The sequence below is a fragment of the Sus scrofa genome, chromosome 13, assembly GCF_000003025.6.
Source record: "Sus scrofa isolate TJ Tabasco breed Duroc chromosome 13, Sscrofa11.1, whole genome shotgun sequence".
NCBI lineage: Eukaryota > Metazoa > Chordata > Mammalia > Artiodactyla > Suidae > Sus > Sus scrofa.
Genome location: NC_010455.5, coordinates 195,973,786 through 195,990,027, shown reverse-complemented (window position 1 = coordinate 195,990,027; position 16,242 = coordinate 195,973,786). Strand labels below are relative to the sequence as shown.

The window sequence follows — 16,242 nt, the reverse complement described above, 5'->3', positions numbered from 1 at the left end:
GTGCCACAAGAGAACTCCAAAAGCGGTTTCTTGCAGATAGCTGTGGGATTTTTTTTTTTAATCCAATCTGACCATCTCTGCTTGTTAATTGGAATGTATATACCATTTACATTTAATGTGATTATTGACCGATTCCACTTTATTTTCTTTATTCGCTTTGAGCTGTAACATGTGTGTGTGGTTGTCAGCATATGTACGTGTGTGCTGGTTGCTTTAGCATCTGTGGCACACACCTTCGGTTTATTGTAGTTTACTTTCCAGTGAGATGATACAGCTTCATAGATAATAGAAGTACCTTGCAACACAATGTATCTCTCCCCTCCTGGCTCTGTGCTGTAATCATCAAACATTTTTCCGTCTGAATCTTAAAAAGCCCACAATATGTGGTTATTTTTGCTTCAAAATGTCAGTTACCTTTTAAAGGGATTTAGATATTTTATGTTTGCCCCATAGTTATCATTCCTTGTTCTCGTAATTCCTTTGTGTAGGTCCTGATTTCCAGCTTCTGTCATTTCTCCTTCTCTGCAAAGTACTGCCTTTAAGAATTTAGGGAGTTCCCGTCAGGGCTCAGTGGAAACAAATCTGACGAGCATCCATGAGGACGCAGGTTTGATCCCTGGCCTCGCTCAGCGGGTTAAGGATCCGGTGTGGCTGTGAGCTGTGGTGTATGTAGGTCACAGACACAGCTTGGATCTGGCGTTGCTGTGGCTACAGTTCCAATTCGACCCCTAGCCTGGGAATCTCCATGTGCTGAGGGTGCGACCCTAAAAAGAAAAAAAAAAAAAAAGAAAATTCTTTTAGTTCAAGGTGATCCTTTCTTTCAGCTTTTGGTCTTAACTTTTGCAAGCTTTTAATGAGGTACAAAATTCTGAGTTGATAGTTCTCTTCTCCCTGTACTTTAAAGGCGTTGCAGCCCTGATTCTGGATCACACCGTTTCCAAAAGGAAACCTGCTCCTGTTCTTATCTTTGTCCCTTTATATGTTTTGTGACCATTTTAAGGGTTTTTAACTCACCAGTTTCACGCAATTTGATTATGACGCTCGGGGGTAATTTTCTTTATATTTTTGAGTTAGAGGTGTTCGTTGAGATTCTTGGCTCTGTAGGTTTGTGATTGTGTCAAACTTGGAGAAGTTTTGGCCCTCCCTCATTTCCTCGTTTTCAGGGACTCCAGTTACCCATATATCAGCTCCTTGAAAGTATCCCACAGCTCGGTGATACTCTGTTCATGTTTTTCCCATTCGTCTTCCTCCATTTCAGTTGGTTAGAACCTGTTGCTGTGTTCAGGTTTTCTGATCCTTTTTTCTGCCACGTCTAATCCGATCAGCCCATCCAGTGCATTTTTATCTCAGACGTCTTCATTTTCTAGAAGCTTGATTTGGATTTTCTTATTTTCTTCATCTCTGCTTAACATGTTGAGTCTTTTCTCTAGCTTCTTGGACATGTACAGTTCAGTGATAATAAGAGTTTTAATGTCTTTGTCTACTAATTCTGTTATCTGTGCCATATCGGGGTCATTTTCGAATGCCAATTTTTTTCTTCATAATGGGCCATATTCCTGCTTGTTTGAATACATGGCAATCCTTATTGGAAGCCACACATTATGAGTTTTTCTCTGTTTAGTGCATTTTTGTATTCCTGAGAATGTCCTTTTTTTTTTCTTTTTTTTTTTTTTTTTGTCTTTTTTAGGGCCACTCTCGGCCTATGGAGGTTCCCAGGCTAGGAGTCTCATCAGAGCTGTAGCTGCTGGCCTACACCACAGCCCCAGCAACATGGAATCTGAACCACGTCTGCGACCTACACCACATCTCACCACAATGCCAGATCCTTAACCCACTGAGCAAGGCCAGGGATGGATCCCATGTCCTCATGGATGCTAGTCGGGTTCGTTAACCACTGAGCCACGACGGGAGCGCCCTGTGAAGGTTCTCGAGCTTTGTTCTAGGACACATTCAGGTCACTTAGAAACAGTTTGATCCTTCCCAGTCTCGCTTTTATGTTCTTAGTATGTGGGACCAAAGCAACAGTTTGTCTGGGATGAAATTTGCCCCACAACTGGGGTAAAATCCTTCTCACATGCACCCCTCTCCCTGTGAGCTGAGAGGATTCCACCCTGGCTGGTGGGAACAGGAGCTGCTTCCCGGCAGGTGAGCCCGGGAGTGTCTCCATCCATCCCTTGGGCGGTTCCTCCCCAGCCTGGGGCAGCTTCCTCACGGGCACTTGCTGACGGGCGCTCAGCTGAGGGCTACCGCCCTCTCCTCGGAGCACGCCTCTCCAGGACTCCACCTTGCCCCATCCGGCCACCGGGCCTCCCAGCTCTGTCTCCCCAACTCAGAGTTCCCCAGTCTGTGCCTTGGTCTGCCTCCCTGTGCCACAGCCCGGAAACGCTTCCAGGGGTGAGCTGGGACAGTCAGAGGGTCGCCTTGGGTCCCGTCTCTCAGGCCTCCTGGCCTTTGTTGTTTCACGTCTGGTGTCTTGAACATCCTTGGTTCATTCCTTCGGTCACTTTTTGGTTGCTCGAGGGGGACAGGGGAACCTGGTTCCCGGCACGCGCTCCTGGCTGCACGTGGAAATCCTGGCGACGCTTTGCTGGGGTGTCAAAGCCGAGGAAGACAGAACAGGGGTACGGAAGCGGCCCTGGGTGGGACGCTGGGGGGAGCTCCAAGGGGCTCTGCTGCTCCTGGGGGGAGGCAGAGAGCTCGCAGGACAGGTGCGTCCCGGTCCCCTGGCGTGGCTCAGCCTCTCGCAGACCTTGTCGCCCCAAAGCAGGGGCTGCAGGCATGGACACGGGTTCTCTGCTCCATGGTTTCTGGTGATGTCTACACTGTTGGACAGCCCCCCGTTTGAAGACCACTATGTGGCTGTGTAGCTGTTTGAACCAAGAAGGAGTAGCTGATTATTACCATTTTTCTTCTTACTTTATTCCAAGTTTTTTTGTTTTAACCACCAGCATTATCCTTGTAAAAGTCTTCATTTGGGGGAAAGCAGAGGAAAAAAAAAGAGTTTGATTTTTCAAGAAATATTATTAGTGGTAATAATATTCTGTTGGTAGTATATTCCAGGATTGCTCATTTGGGCTAGTCCTTTCAGTTAGTTTATGTTTGGTTCCTAACATAACTAGGTCACCAGTCACTCATTCTCATCATCATAGGTGATTGAAATGACCAAAGCCTGCGTAATGATCATTTTTAAACAGGGGGACCTGTCTCTGTTCTGAGGGGTTTTTTGTTTGTTTTGTCTTTTTAGGGCCACACCTGTGGCATATGGAAGATCCCAGGCTAGGGGTCGAATCGGAGCTGTAGCTGCTGGTCTACACCACAGCCACAGCAATGCCAGATCATAGCCACATCTGTGACCTACACCACAGCTCACAGCCACACCAGATCCTTAACCCACTGGGCGAGGCCAGGGATCGAACCTGCGTCCTCACGGATCTTATTAGTCGGTTTCATTTCCACTGAGCCATAATGGGCACTCCTGTTCTGAGGTATTTCTTGCTAGTACTTACATTGTAAAAACACCTGGGTTTTCACTGAAGAGGATTTGAAGTGTCCTGAGTTTCAGGTGTGGTCAGGGGAGTCCCTCATGTATCTGACCCTGTTTCTTGGTCACATCCTCCCCTGGAGTGACAGGATTTCTCAAGGCCTCACAGGCGATGAATGGCTATCAGCCAGCAGGCTCTCTGGACTGTAGCTTTTGCTCAGGCTTGGTGAGCCACTCTTCCGCAAGATTTGTGTCCTTTGTTTGAGGGAAGCATGGGGGTTGCCGAGTGGATGTAACTTAATCCCTTGTAAAATTGATGGGCCAGTCAGGCTGGTCCACACGGCGGAATTTCCCAGCATCACGGCCTTCCATGGCCACGTTTGTAGGGAGGAGCTCGGAGGCAGTGGGCTGAGCAGAGGACACCTGTGAGCCGGCTTTCCCAGCTGCCCTCCTGGCTGGGTCCCCAAGACCTGCACCTGCTGGGATTTCTATCAGGGGTCCACATGTCACCTCTGTCCTCTGGCTCATGGGATGTTTCTGGGAAGCAGTGGGAGAATCCTGGTCAGGGTTGCAGGCATCTCAGAAGTGGAAGGCCTGCTGCTTATCGCCACGGCAGGGGAGACGGTCTCTTCTCCAGCTTCAGCAGGAGTTAAGAGGAGCAGGAAAGAGACTCACATTCCTGGTCCCTGTGCGCACACAGAGCTGACAGTGGTGGGAGGCATCGAGAAATGGAGTGCTCGTGTTGCACAGGCATCATGGAATCGTTGTGTGTGTATAGTTACCGCTCTATTTTATTTCCCATAGAATTTGTGGTGGATTGTCGCAAATTTGTGGATTCAAATGCCCTGGGCCTAACGGTCACGGCCCTCAGCAGCTACGACCCCCAGATGCGAGCCGCGGCCTACTCCGTCCTGGCGGCCTACTACTCCCACGTGGAGGGGGCGCGGTTCCGGGAGCAGTCCCAGGTGAGCGGGCTGGGGGGCTGCCGCTCCCCCCGGGGGAGTGGGATGCCTGAGGCGGCCTCTGATAAAGAGCCAAAGTCTGTCTCCTTCCGGGGGAGACGCCAGGGGTTGCCTGGGGTCCCGAGTCCCCAGGAGGTGGAGGGTGCACCCCTCGGGAACGCTCTCCTTGTGCCGTGTGGGCAGAGCCGTTCTGACTTCTGTCGACTCTTCCCTTGCTCTGAACTCGGGTTACAGCAGCTGTCTTCCAGGTCACAGAGCCTTAAAGCCGTGCCCTGAGGTGGCAGGGACAGCAGTGCCTTGGGCGGTCCGTGGAGGGTGAGGCCACCCTGCAAAGCTGTGACTTAGGCTGCACGAGACAAGGCCGGTCCTCGCTGTTCTGAGAAGTCTTGAATTTTGTTCCTCCCTCTTTCCTGGCTGTAAGGTGCTGTACCTGCTGGACGTGGTCCGGAACGGGATCCGAACTCCGAACATGAGACTCACCTTCACCTTGACGCTCTTCATTGCCAAGGCAGCCTTGCAGATTTTGAAACCAGGTACCACGGATAGAATTAGGTCGACAGGAGTGGGAAATATCGGGGCTGAGCCAGTCCGCTCGGAGGGGGAATCTCACAGGTGTAATCTGTGCCCCACGCGTGTGAGAAAGGAGGGGTCGGGGCCCCCCAACCTTCGGAACACTGACCGGGGGTGGGGGCCACCTGCGTGCCCACCAGCAGCAGACGGTGAATACATGGCAGTGTCAGGAAGTTCTCCGGGGGCTCCCGTGGGGTGAAATCCAGAACAAAAAATCGAGTGCAAAGTGCGGAAGCATGTGCAACGGGAAAAAATGCCTGTTCCAATTTGCCTGCAGGTGTATAGAGCTGTGGTGGGAGCAAATCAGAGTTCCCCCCAGAGCGACGGCTTGAGGGGCCCACGGATCCACACACCAGAGGTGTAGGGGGGCCTGACCCGGGAGCCCCATGCTCAGGGGCCAGAGTCAGCGCTGTCACTCATTTGGAAGATGTGCAGCCCGGGGGTCCCTGCGCAGGTGTCACCAAGGCCCAGAACACGGCTCCTCTTAGTTCCTCACGTCAGGGCGCTGCTGAGCTGTGAGCACAAGTCAGTCATGAGACCCTTTTTTTGTTATTGAAAACCGTAGACTGGAGTTCCCCTTGTGGCACAGTGGAGGAGAATCCGACCAGTAACCATGAGGTTGCGGTTTCGATCCCCCGCCTCGCTTAGTGGGCTGAGGATCCGGCATGGCCTCGAACTGTGGTTGTGGTGTAGGTCATAGACACGGCCCGGGGTCCACGTTGCTGTGGCTGTGGTGTAGGCCAGCAGCTGTAGCTCCAGTTCGACCTCTAGCCTGGGAACATCTTTATACCGAGGGTGTGGCCCTGAAAAAGAAAAAAAAAATAGCATATTGATACAGTGAGGGACACTAGGGCTCTTTGAGTGTCACATGGTTGTGTTCAAATGAGGAAACAGCCTCCCAGTGAGGCCCCCAAGGTTAAATAGCTTGTCCAAGGCCCCACAGTTACTCTGTGGTCAGGTTGCTGTTAGGCTTCAGATCTGATTTGCATCAGCTCCCGTATCATTTTGCGACCTGGTATTTTCTTTACCTTGGAAATTGTGAGAGGAAAGAAGGTAATTAGTTGTAGGCTCTACAGACAGACAGACTCTTCTAAGATGTCCTAGCAGAGGTCACAGCGGATGGTCTTGGCCTCGCGGCCTGTCTTTGCCCCCCTGAGCGCGCTCTGTCCCACACCAGCCCCCAGTCCTGGTGGGCACAGGGCAGCAGCGGTCACGAGTGGGCCGTGAGGCTGTGGGCATGGGGACAGGCAGGAGGCTGTGGTCCAAGGGCAGGACTTGGGGAGGAGGTGGCGGTCCCCTCACTCCAGAGCCAAGCGGCCTGGGGTGCGCCTGAACCCCCTTCGCTGTGGCAGTTCCCTCGGCGAGAGGCGTTGGGCTGGGTGTCAGCCCTGTGCTGGCCTATGTGCGGCCGGGTCCCACGCTGCCTGCCGGCTGCAGGAGCTCAGGCTGTGGGCCGATGACCAGAGAAACAGTGATGTCGCTAAAGGACTTGACGCCCCAAATGGTTTCTGAGCCTCGAGAGAAGCCCACATGCTGTGCAGACGTAAGGTGTCTTACTGCATTTTAATTCTCGAGAACTGACAACCTGGATGGGGCCTGGAGAGCCCCGCGAGGGCGGGGTTTATGTCTGACCCCCAGGGCCCTGCGCCCCGACTCCAGGCGACCACAGGGTGTCTTCTTGGTGCCGCTGGGAGTGACTGTCCCTGTGTCTGCAGAGGAGCACATGTACTTGAAGGTGAACAAGTTCCTGCTGTCCCACGAGAACCTGAACATGAACAAGGTTCCAGGCTTCTACCAGTTCTTCTACAGCTCGGACTTCGAGGTAACGTGCCTGAGGTCCTCGGGGTCTGAAAGCCTCCCGGGTGGGGGGCCCAGCCGCTGCGCTGCTGCCCCGTGGAGACCGGGCCGCATGGCACGGGGGCGGCAGGGGGCCGGGGCCCGCACGTGGAAATGCTGTCCATCCCCTGAGCCGATCCTGCTTGGCTCCCCGGAGGCCTCGTGTCACGGCATCCTCGTTGTATGTTCTGGGTGAACCACTGGGTAGAATACTGATGTGCTTTTCCAGAACGCCCCCCTGTATGAGCCCAGCTCAGTGTTTAAACTTGACTTGATCCTTCATTCCTGACCTGGGGAAACCACATCAGAGAGGAGAGTGCGGATTTTTAATAACACACCCAGAAATGAGGGTTGGTCAGGGCTGCCATCCTCGCCACCACTTGAAAATTGTGGTGTTTGGAGTTCCCACTGTGGCACAGCGGGTTAAGGATCTGGCACGGGTGTCTCTGTGGTGGCTCAGGTTTGGTCCCCAGCCCAGTGCAGTAAAGGACCCCGTGTTGTCGCAGCCGTGGCGCAGGTTACACTTGCAGCTCAGATTCTGTCCCTGGCCATGGATGTGGCTGAAGAAAAAAAGAGAATCCTGTTTGAAGAGTTTTCAGAGAAAAGAGCCTTCGCTTATTTAACCACAGTTTCTTGTTCGCTTGGTTCCAGCAAAAGACGGAACAGGAGTGGGTGTTTGGGATTCTGCGCCAGGGGATGCGGGACAAGCACTGCTACGAGCTCTGCGCCAGGCGGGGCGTCCTCCACGTCGTCCTGTCCTTCTTCAGCAGCCCGCTGTGCGACGACACGGCCAGGGTAGGCGGCCCACTCCCCTGCCTGCCCTCCCGGGTCCCCGTTCACATCTGGGGCCACGCCCGAGGACAGGGCCTGTGAAGAGGGGGGCGCTTGTGAGTAACCCGGAGGCTCTGGGGGCGCCGAGAGTTCTAGAAACACATCACCCCTAAGTGACTGGGGTCCTTCGAGATGCTCTCGGGCCACCTGGATGTCACACAGAAGCTGTAGACCAGCAGAGCTCAGCTGGGAGGAGAGTCAGGCGGGAGGACGCCTGTCTCACAGCCCGTGAGGGAGCCTGCACCTCAGCTCTGCCCCTGGGACAAGAGGGCCCGTCCTGAGAACTGGCGAAGAAAGGGCTTTGGTAATTTGATTACCGTCTAGCCCCAGTAACGTCTAGCCCCCAAATCCACCACCCTCATTAGAGTTTATTCCGCTGTGTTTCTGATATTCTGTAACATGTGGGTAAATAGGAGTGGGCTGGGATTCAGAAACACAGTGGAATAAACTCTAATGAGGATGGTGGATTTGTGTGTTTTATGGCACGTGGTAACTCCAGCACCCAGTTAACAGCTCCAGGAGGGTCTTTCTGTCCTTTCCAAGTGGTGAAATCCAGGCAATGGGCATTCTCCTTGTGGCTTAGTGGGTTAAGAACCTGACTAGGATCCATGAGGACATGGATCCACTGGCTCCACTTAGTGGGTTAAGGATCCGACATTGCCACGAGCTGCAGTGTAGGCTGCAGACCTGGCCTGGATCTGGTGTTGCTGTGGCTGTGGTGTAGGCGGGCAGCTGCAGCTCTGATTCGACTCTCAGCCTGGGAACCTCCATAGGCTCCTGGTGCAGCCCTAAAAAGACAAAAAAAAAAAAAAAAATCCCAGGGATGAAATGAGCTGCCAGCAGTTCCTGGCTGGGCCAGAAGTGGGGTCACACTCTCAGGCTGCCTCGGATGCAGGCCATGTGCCCTCTGTGCCCGCCTGTGTCCTCTGGCTGTCATTGAGGGGAAGGGTGGTCCTGCACACTTACGGACTTAGCAGATGTCACAGGCAGCCACTGCTGTAACTAGAACAGACCATCTGCTTTTTTTGTTTGTTTTTTTGTTTGTTTGTCTTTGGCAGGGCCGTATCCTCGGCATATGGAGGCTCCCAGGGTAAGGGTCTAATCAGAGCTGTAGCCGCTGGCCCACACCACAACCACAGCCATGCCAGATCCGAGCTGAGTCTGCGACCTCCACCACAGCTCACGGCAGCACCAGATCCTCAACCCATTGAGCGAGGCCAGGGATCGAACCTGTTTCTCATGGTTCCTAGTCAGATTCGTTAACCACGGAGCCACAACGGGAACTCCAGACCATCTGTGTTTTAAAGCCCTCCTTGGGTCAAGTAAGTCGGGTTTTCCCACTGAAGAGCAACTCTGTGTTTGGGTTTGCAGAATTGGATTTTGGAAATTCTGCAGAGTGCCGCCCGGGATGCCAAATCTGCCTATGAGATCCTGCGGGACTACAGCCTCTTAACGTGGATTCTGCACATCCTCGAGAGCAAGTAGGCACCTTGTGGGTATTGGGGGGGCGGGGGCGTGTGCCGGAAGGGATGGGCAGAGACCATGGCATCGCCTGCTGGTTCTGGTGTCACCTGAAAGTGTCCTGTAGAATCCGTGTTCTCGGGAACAGCATCCTCTGCACACCTAGAACCAACCTCCAGCGATGCCTAAATGGCAGTTCTTCACTTCGAATCTGTCTCCTGAGCGTCTTGTCTGCCGTGGGACAGCAGGCCAGCTGCTGCCTGCATTAGGCGGAGGCCCCACTGGCTGACCTTTCTGTCTCCTCTGTGCAGTCCCCCGGAGCCGCGTCCCCCATCACCATTTCAGGGCTGCTGCAAGGAGCAGGGTAGCAGGAAGGAGCCTCCAGTTTCAGGAACGCTTCTGTGGTGATGCGGGTTACAGCCATCCGCTTCTTCCCAGGATCAAGGGCCAGTGCCGAGCAGCCTCAGGGCTGGAGTGGGGCTTTGTCTTGTTATCTGGGCTGTGTCACCGGGTGGCTCAAATAACAGGGCTTCATTTTCTCACATCCTGGAGGCTGGAAGTCCAGGGCCGGGGGGCCAACCTGGTGGGGTTTGGTGGCCTCTCTCTTCTTGGCAAAGAGACTGCCGACTTGTTGCCACGTCCTCACATGGCCGGAGAGAGAGCCCAAGGGGCTCTGGTCCCGTCCTTTTCCTACAGAACATTCATCGCATCGCGGAGCCTCCGTTCTCATGACCTCATCTAAACCGAGTTACCTCCCAAAGGCCCCGCCCCAGATGCAGTCACGCTGGGGGGTTGGGGCCTCAGCCTGTGGATGGGGGCGGCGTGCCCACAGTTCAGTCCGCAGCTTGGTCTCTTTTGATTCCTAACAGCCTCCTACGTTTGAGGCTGTGTGAAAAGATGAAGCCCTGTCTCAGCAGACAGCCCTGGGTGGGAGGGGGCTTTCTTTCAAACAGCTCTCTATGGTGATAAGCCCAGGGTTATCGAGGTTCTTTTGTGCTTTTAGTTTAGTTTAGTTTTTTAATTTGTTTTTTGCTTTTTAAGGCTGTGCCCACAGCATATGGAAGTTCCCAGGCTAGGGGTTGAACTGGAGCTACAGCTGCCACCTATACCACAGCCACAGCAATGCAGGATCTGAGCCGCATCTGTGACCTACACCACAGACCACGGCAATGCCGGATCCTCAACCCACTGATCGAGGCCAGGGCTCGAACCTGCGTCCTCATGGATCCTAGTTGGATTTGTTTCCACTGCACCACGATGGGAACTCCCTTGTGCATTTTTCTAAAAGGATGTTTACAGCATTCTCCAAAAGGAAGTAACATCTCCTATCTAGAATGCGTCTCTGGACAATTCAGCTTCTGGGCAGTTTCGGATTTATAAAGTCAGCATTGGCTGATTATGGCCCTGGCCCTCACCTATTTTAGGGTTGAGTTCTCGGGGGCGGGATGGCTCTTCTGGTGCCACAGAGTGTCTCTTGGTTGGGACCAAGGTCATTATCACCTTAGAGAGGAGGGTTTGAGCCTCACCTTGGGGTTAAGCTGCATTTCTGTAGGAGGCACCCTGTTTTTAGACGCTGGTCCCGTTTGGGGGCTGTGGGAAGGTGGGGGAGGGCAGCACATAGAATGGTTGGGGGAGGGGAGGAACGTGCCACACCACCACCTGGGATGGCCGCCACCATCGCTGTCCCCTCCGTGGCTCCCACCCACCTCCCCTCCAGCAGGTGTGGCTGGGAGGTGAGGATGTGACAGAGGGTGGACTTGCCCACATTGGTTTCAGGTTTCTGGAGACTCAGCTGCTCTGCAACGTCATCTCCCTGCTGCACACGCTGTGGGTGACCAACCTGGGGGACAAAGGAGAGGAGGTGGGGGAGCAGCCTCCTTGCACGCTTGGGTCCCAGGAGCCCCCGAAGCTGCTGGCCCTGCACATGGTCAACGAGTTCCTCTACGTTCTCCTTGCACTCACGAAGCACCTGAGGTGAGTCCCTCCCACGCCAGGCCTGACCCCGTGGTCGGGACTCCTCAGGTAGGCTCTGGGCCAGGGCCGCTGTCCCGTGGGGTGACGTCAGGAAACCTGTTTCAGCTGCTCCTCTTTCCTCTTCACCTTTCTGAGGATCCTGTCAAGACTCTTGAGAACTTTTCATCTAAAACATGTCCTACCAGGGAGTTCCCGTCGTGGCGCAGTGGTTAATGTATCCGACTAGGAACCATGAGGTGGCAGGTTCGATCCCTGGCCTTGCTCAGTGGGTTAAGGATCCAGCGTTGCTGTGAGCTGTGGTGTAGGTCGCAGACATGGCTTGGATCCCGCGTGGCTGTGGCTGTGGTTTAGGCCGGCGGCTACAGCTCCGATTGGACCCCTGGCCTGGGAACCTCCATATACCGCAGGAGCGGCCCTAGAAAAGACAAAAAAAAACCAAAAAATAAATAAATAAATAAAACCTGTCCTACCAGATCATTCTTAGCAGGTGCACCATATTCCTGCATTTTCATCTGCCCCTTTGGAGTTAAGCTCTTGGTTCCCTTGGGGGGGAGCTCAGGTTTTCAGTGTCTCCCGTGTTAGAACGAGCTATGTGCACTCGTGTTTCTGATTGGGAAACAGAGATAAGCTGATAGGAACCAGAAGGTTTTCAGCAAATGAGTTGTTATCTCAGAATGAAAACTTCCTTGATAAAGAAAAGGGCGTTCGGTTTTCCGCTCTTCTGAGTTCAGTTGTTGGATCAGTACCACCATAAGCCACATTTCTTATTTGGGGCGTCCAAAGACACACTGGACTCTGAGAAATGATTATTATTTAGAGTAAACAGTTGTCAGTTAAAAACTGTGTGGAGCAGGGGTTTCCCTCGTGGCCTAGCAGTTAAGGACCCAGTGTTGTCACAACTGTGGCTCAGGTTCAGTCCCGGGCCTGGGAATTGCTGGATGCCATGGGTGTGACCAAAACTAAATAAAAATAAGAGATGCTTTTAAAAACAGCCTCTAAAAAGTTAGGTATAAAAAGAACTTTCAGGGAGTTCCCTTCATGGCTCAGCAGTTAATGAACCCGATTAGGATCCATGAGGATGCAGGTTCAATCCCTGGCCTTGCTCAGTGGGTTGAGGATCCAGCATTGCCGTGAGCTGTGGTGTAGGTCATTGATGCAGCTCAGATCCTGTGTTGCTGTGGCTGTGCTGTAGGCTGGCAGGTGTAGCTCCGATTCGACCCCTAGACTGGGAACTTCCATATGCCACAGGTGTAGCCATAAAAAGCGAAAAAAAAAAAAAAAATGGAGTTCCCAGGTGGCTAAGTAGGTTAAGGACCTGGCATTGTCACTGCTGTGGTTCAGGTTATAGCTGTGGCACAGGTTCCATCCCTGGCCTGGGGACTTCCACATGCCCCCAGCAAGGCCAAAATAAAACGTTGTGTGGAGCACATAGTTTTCAGTTTTCAATTTCTCAGAGCCGAGAGGGATGTGTGGCCTCTTGCTGCCCACCGTCGGGTCTGGCCATGGGTGGTGCCGGCCCAGGGCTTTGCTGAGCCTTGCACTCAGTCTGAGTTCTTGGGACGGAACGGATAATTGGCAGTCCTGGAGGGTCATTAGGCTGCTGATGTGCTTATCCCATGCTGGGGTCCACGCTCTTGTCCATGGTGAGGGGACACCCGGCTTGTCATGGACTGTTTGCACCTCCGGGTCCGGGGCTGCAGGACGAGGAGGCGGCTTGTGCCCAGCCTCCTCCTGTGACATTGGTTCCCAACAGGCCCACCCTGGCCTCGGCCCAGCTGGCCGACTTCTTCGGGGCGCTGGACTCCGTGCTGAGGTACCGGGCCACCGTTCTGCAGGCCTTCAAGGCCATGAACCGCTTCACCGTGAACGAGACCGTGCTGTCCACCAGGGATGTCCTCGTCCTCCTGCACAAGTGGAGCCTCATCGAGAAGGATGTCCGGCTCCAGGAGGACCTGAGAGCTACCGCGGAGAAGCACCAAGTCAGGGAGCTGCTGAGTGAGTGTGGGGCCTGATGCTGCACCACCTCTCAGGCTGTGCTCGCACCCCCTCCCGCCTCCCCAGGGCCTCCGGCCTCTCACCCCTTCCCAGCCTCACTCCCAGAGCAGGCGGGCCTCAGCAGTGGGGCCTGGCACCTTCGTAGCCCTCTAAGGGGACACGGGGACCTGGCTTAGAGTTCAGCTCTGCTGCTAACGGGTGCTCAACTGTTGGCATAACAGTCCCGGTGAAACACTGAGCCTCGCGGGGCTCCACGCAGGGGACACACAGGGGCCAGGGCCTGTCGGGGCCCAGTCTGGGAGCTGTCCCCCCTCTCCACGGCCACCCCACCCTCACCGCCTCTTTCCTCTGTGTGTGTGTGTGATAGAAATGCTCAAGGAGAAGAACAAGCCCGTCGTGCCAGCCCGAGCCAAAGGCCGGAAGAGGAGGCCCGGGGAGGTGGAGGAGGCAGCCGACCCCGAGCTGCCGGCGTCCACCTTGGAAGCGTGCAAGGGCCACGTGCGCTCCATCCTGACCCACTGGGGCCCGGCCTTCCCCGGCCCGGGATCCGAGAGCGAGGCCGCGGGCCCCGTGTGCGCCGTCACCTCCCTGGTGGCCGTCTGGCTGCTGCGCTCGGCGGCCCAGAGCCCGCCCAGCGGAGCCGAGACCGCGGGCCTCCTGCGCTGGCTGCGGAGCCACGTGCTGCCGCGGCCGGCCGTCGCGGGCCACCTCCTCGGGGATGACTCCGTGCGGAGCGGCCTCTTTAGGCTGTACAGCCGGCTGGGCGGCGCCCAGGGGCCGGCGGGGCCCGAGCAGAGCGTGGCCTGCCTGTTCAACGAGGTCATGCTGCAGCTGGTGGCCGCCCGGGGCCCTGTGGGGACCCCCCTGCAGCTGGCGGTGGAGGCCCTGCACCGCTCTTCTCTGCACGAGGAGGATGAGGCCGAGCGAGGTAACAACCGCCTCCGGGGTCAGAGGCTGAAGAAGAGCTGGTGGTTGGGGGGGGCACGGAGCACCGCCTGGTCCTTAGAGCCGGTTGTTAAGCCCAGGGGTGGCCCCGCGCCACCCTTGCGGGACCGCAGAGGCTGCCGCTGGACCCTGCGTGCGAGGGGAGAGGCCATCTCTGCCTCTGCTTTTGGTGGAAACCTTGTGTCGTTAATGCTTACGGCAGAGAAGGATGCTCTCAGCTTGCAGCCTCGTGTCCCCCCTTCCCCCTCCCAAAATAGAAAAATAAAATGAACGAGTAAGATGAGCCCCCAAGTTGAGCAAAGGCAGAAGCCATTTGCCTCATCCGCATGCCTGCTGCAGGTTGCCACTGGAGGCTTTGCCGAGCCCCAGGTCCCGTGTATGTGTGTGGGCAGGTGGCTCATTTTCCCGCTGACAGATTGCTATCCCTGTTGTCGCCCTTCCTCAGCCACCGCAGCATTCCTGGTGTCGCTGTACATTAAGGACATCTGGCTGGGGGCCCAGCGCCCTGAGAGCCTCTTGACCCACGTCCGGATGGTCCTCGATGCCACAGAGGACCGGCAGGCTGGTGACGAGGAGCCCATCATCAGGCTCTGCAGGGACCTCACCGCGGCCGCCCCCGACGCTTGACCCCCTGCCAGCCTGCTCCTCTGGCTCCAGGTTGTAGGAGTTGGGTTGAGTCACGGAGGCCCTGCGAGATGATGAGCTCTGTGTATTGACTGGGTGTCCTGACCAGAAAAGTCGGCTCAAGGGACCGTGTGTGAGAAGTGGTCAGAGTTACAGTGGGTTGGGGACCTTCGAGCCCTGAGCCCCGCTCAGGGAAGACCCTTCCTCTTAGAGGTTCACTGTTCCTCAGAAAAATACCTCAAATTGAGGTAGCACTTCTGAGCGCTTAAGGGATTCATGGATACTAAAGCTGCAATGTTGAAAAATCTATCAGAGATGTTTCAGGTTTTCTTTTTATAAGAAGTCCTAGCTAAGCTTCGTGTAACTTTTTAAAGAAATAAGCCCTGCCAGTATTGTGTTAATTATTTTCTTAAATAAAAGGATGTTAACACTGAATCCTTAAAGTATAAAACTGTTTTGACTTCTGCTTTGGAAAGACAGCCTGTATTTTCTAAAATTGTGTTTCAAAAAGGGGATTGTAAATTTCATAACTCATTAATAAATGTCTATTTTTCTTAGGGTTTTGTGTTTTGTTTAATTGATTTAATCACAGGCTAGTTTTATTCCACAGACCTGCATTTTAGAGGTTGACATTTGACTTTTTTGGGGGGGCTTTTTAGGGCTGTACCCGTGGCATATGGAAGTTCCTCGGCTAGGGGTTGATTCGGAGCTATAGCTGCCGGCCTACACCACAGGCACAGCAATGCTGGATCCTTAAGCCACTGAACGAGGCCAGGGATCGAACTGGCAAACTCATGGATCCCAGTCGGGTTTGTTACCACTAAGCCGCCACTCAAATTCTGAGATTTCATTTTCAGTATTCATATATTGATATCTTAGCTGATCGGCATTGAATATGGAATTTCATGGGCTTCCTAGATAAAAGTCAGTCCTGTTTATTTAAAGCTCTGCATGTACCCACATTGCTCCCACTAGGCTGGGCTCCCAGAGGTCTGCTCAGCCCTCGTCCCGTGTCAGCATCCCACAGTCACCTGGGAGGTGGCTTTTTATTCGCCCCTGTGCTATTTTTAGCACTAAGAATGGTTTGGTTTCGGTGTAAACATTTGTACTTTTGCTTACCTCCAGTGTTGTATAGACTCTTCTGGGTTTTTTTAATGACTTCAGTTTTTAACTGAGACAAGAGTAATGCCTCTGTGCATCTGTCCCCAAATAGGGCTTATCACCCAGAAAAGCCAAGAGGCTTTACCTCCCCTCCCCCTCCCAGCAACACATCCACAGCAGGGTTCTTAGAATGGTCTGCAGCCAGTCATACCTCTAGGTTCAAGTTGGAAAGGCCACGTGGTCCTTTCTCCCCCTTTTCTCCATCTCTGGAGCCCGTCAGTGTCCCTTGCCTCGTCTTCCCTTCTAACCCACTGCCCCCTGAGTCTGGAGAGGCCAAGCCTGGCCATCACCTTGAAGAATCACTTTTCAATTACCTGGCGTGGGGTGGCTTTTATGGGCTTTGTAGCATGGTGCTGGCTCCCGGCCAGGGACAGGCGCTTGGTCACTTCGGGGGTCTCGCAT

General features: G+C 54.3%; 1 protein-coding gene across 1 annotated transcript in view; it reads left to right on the top strand.

The window, feature by feature from the left end:
• URB1 (URB1 ribosome biogenesis 1 homolog (S. cerevisiae)) overlaps window positions 1-15,238 on the top strand; it is a 73,093-nt gene extending 57,855 nt beyond the window's left edge. The window contains 9 exon segments of the mRNA XM_021069844.1: window positions 4,286-4,446; window positions 4,865-4,976; window positions 6,729-6,835; window positions 7,501-7,644; window positions 9,052-9,161; window positions 10,918-11,115; window positions 12,869-13,110; window positions 13,478-14,038; window positions 14,501-15,238. Coding sequence (XP_020925503.1) covers window positions 4,286-4,446; window positions 4,865-4,976; window positions 6,729-6,835; window positions 7,501-7,644; window positions 9,052-9,161; window positions 10,918-11,115; window positions 12,869-13,110; window positions 13,478-14,038; window positions 14,501-14,682 — 1,817 coding nt within the window. The 3' untranslated portion in view covers window positions 14,683-15,238.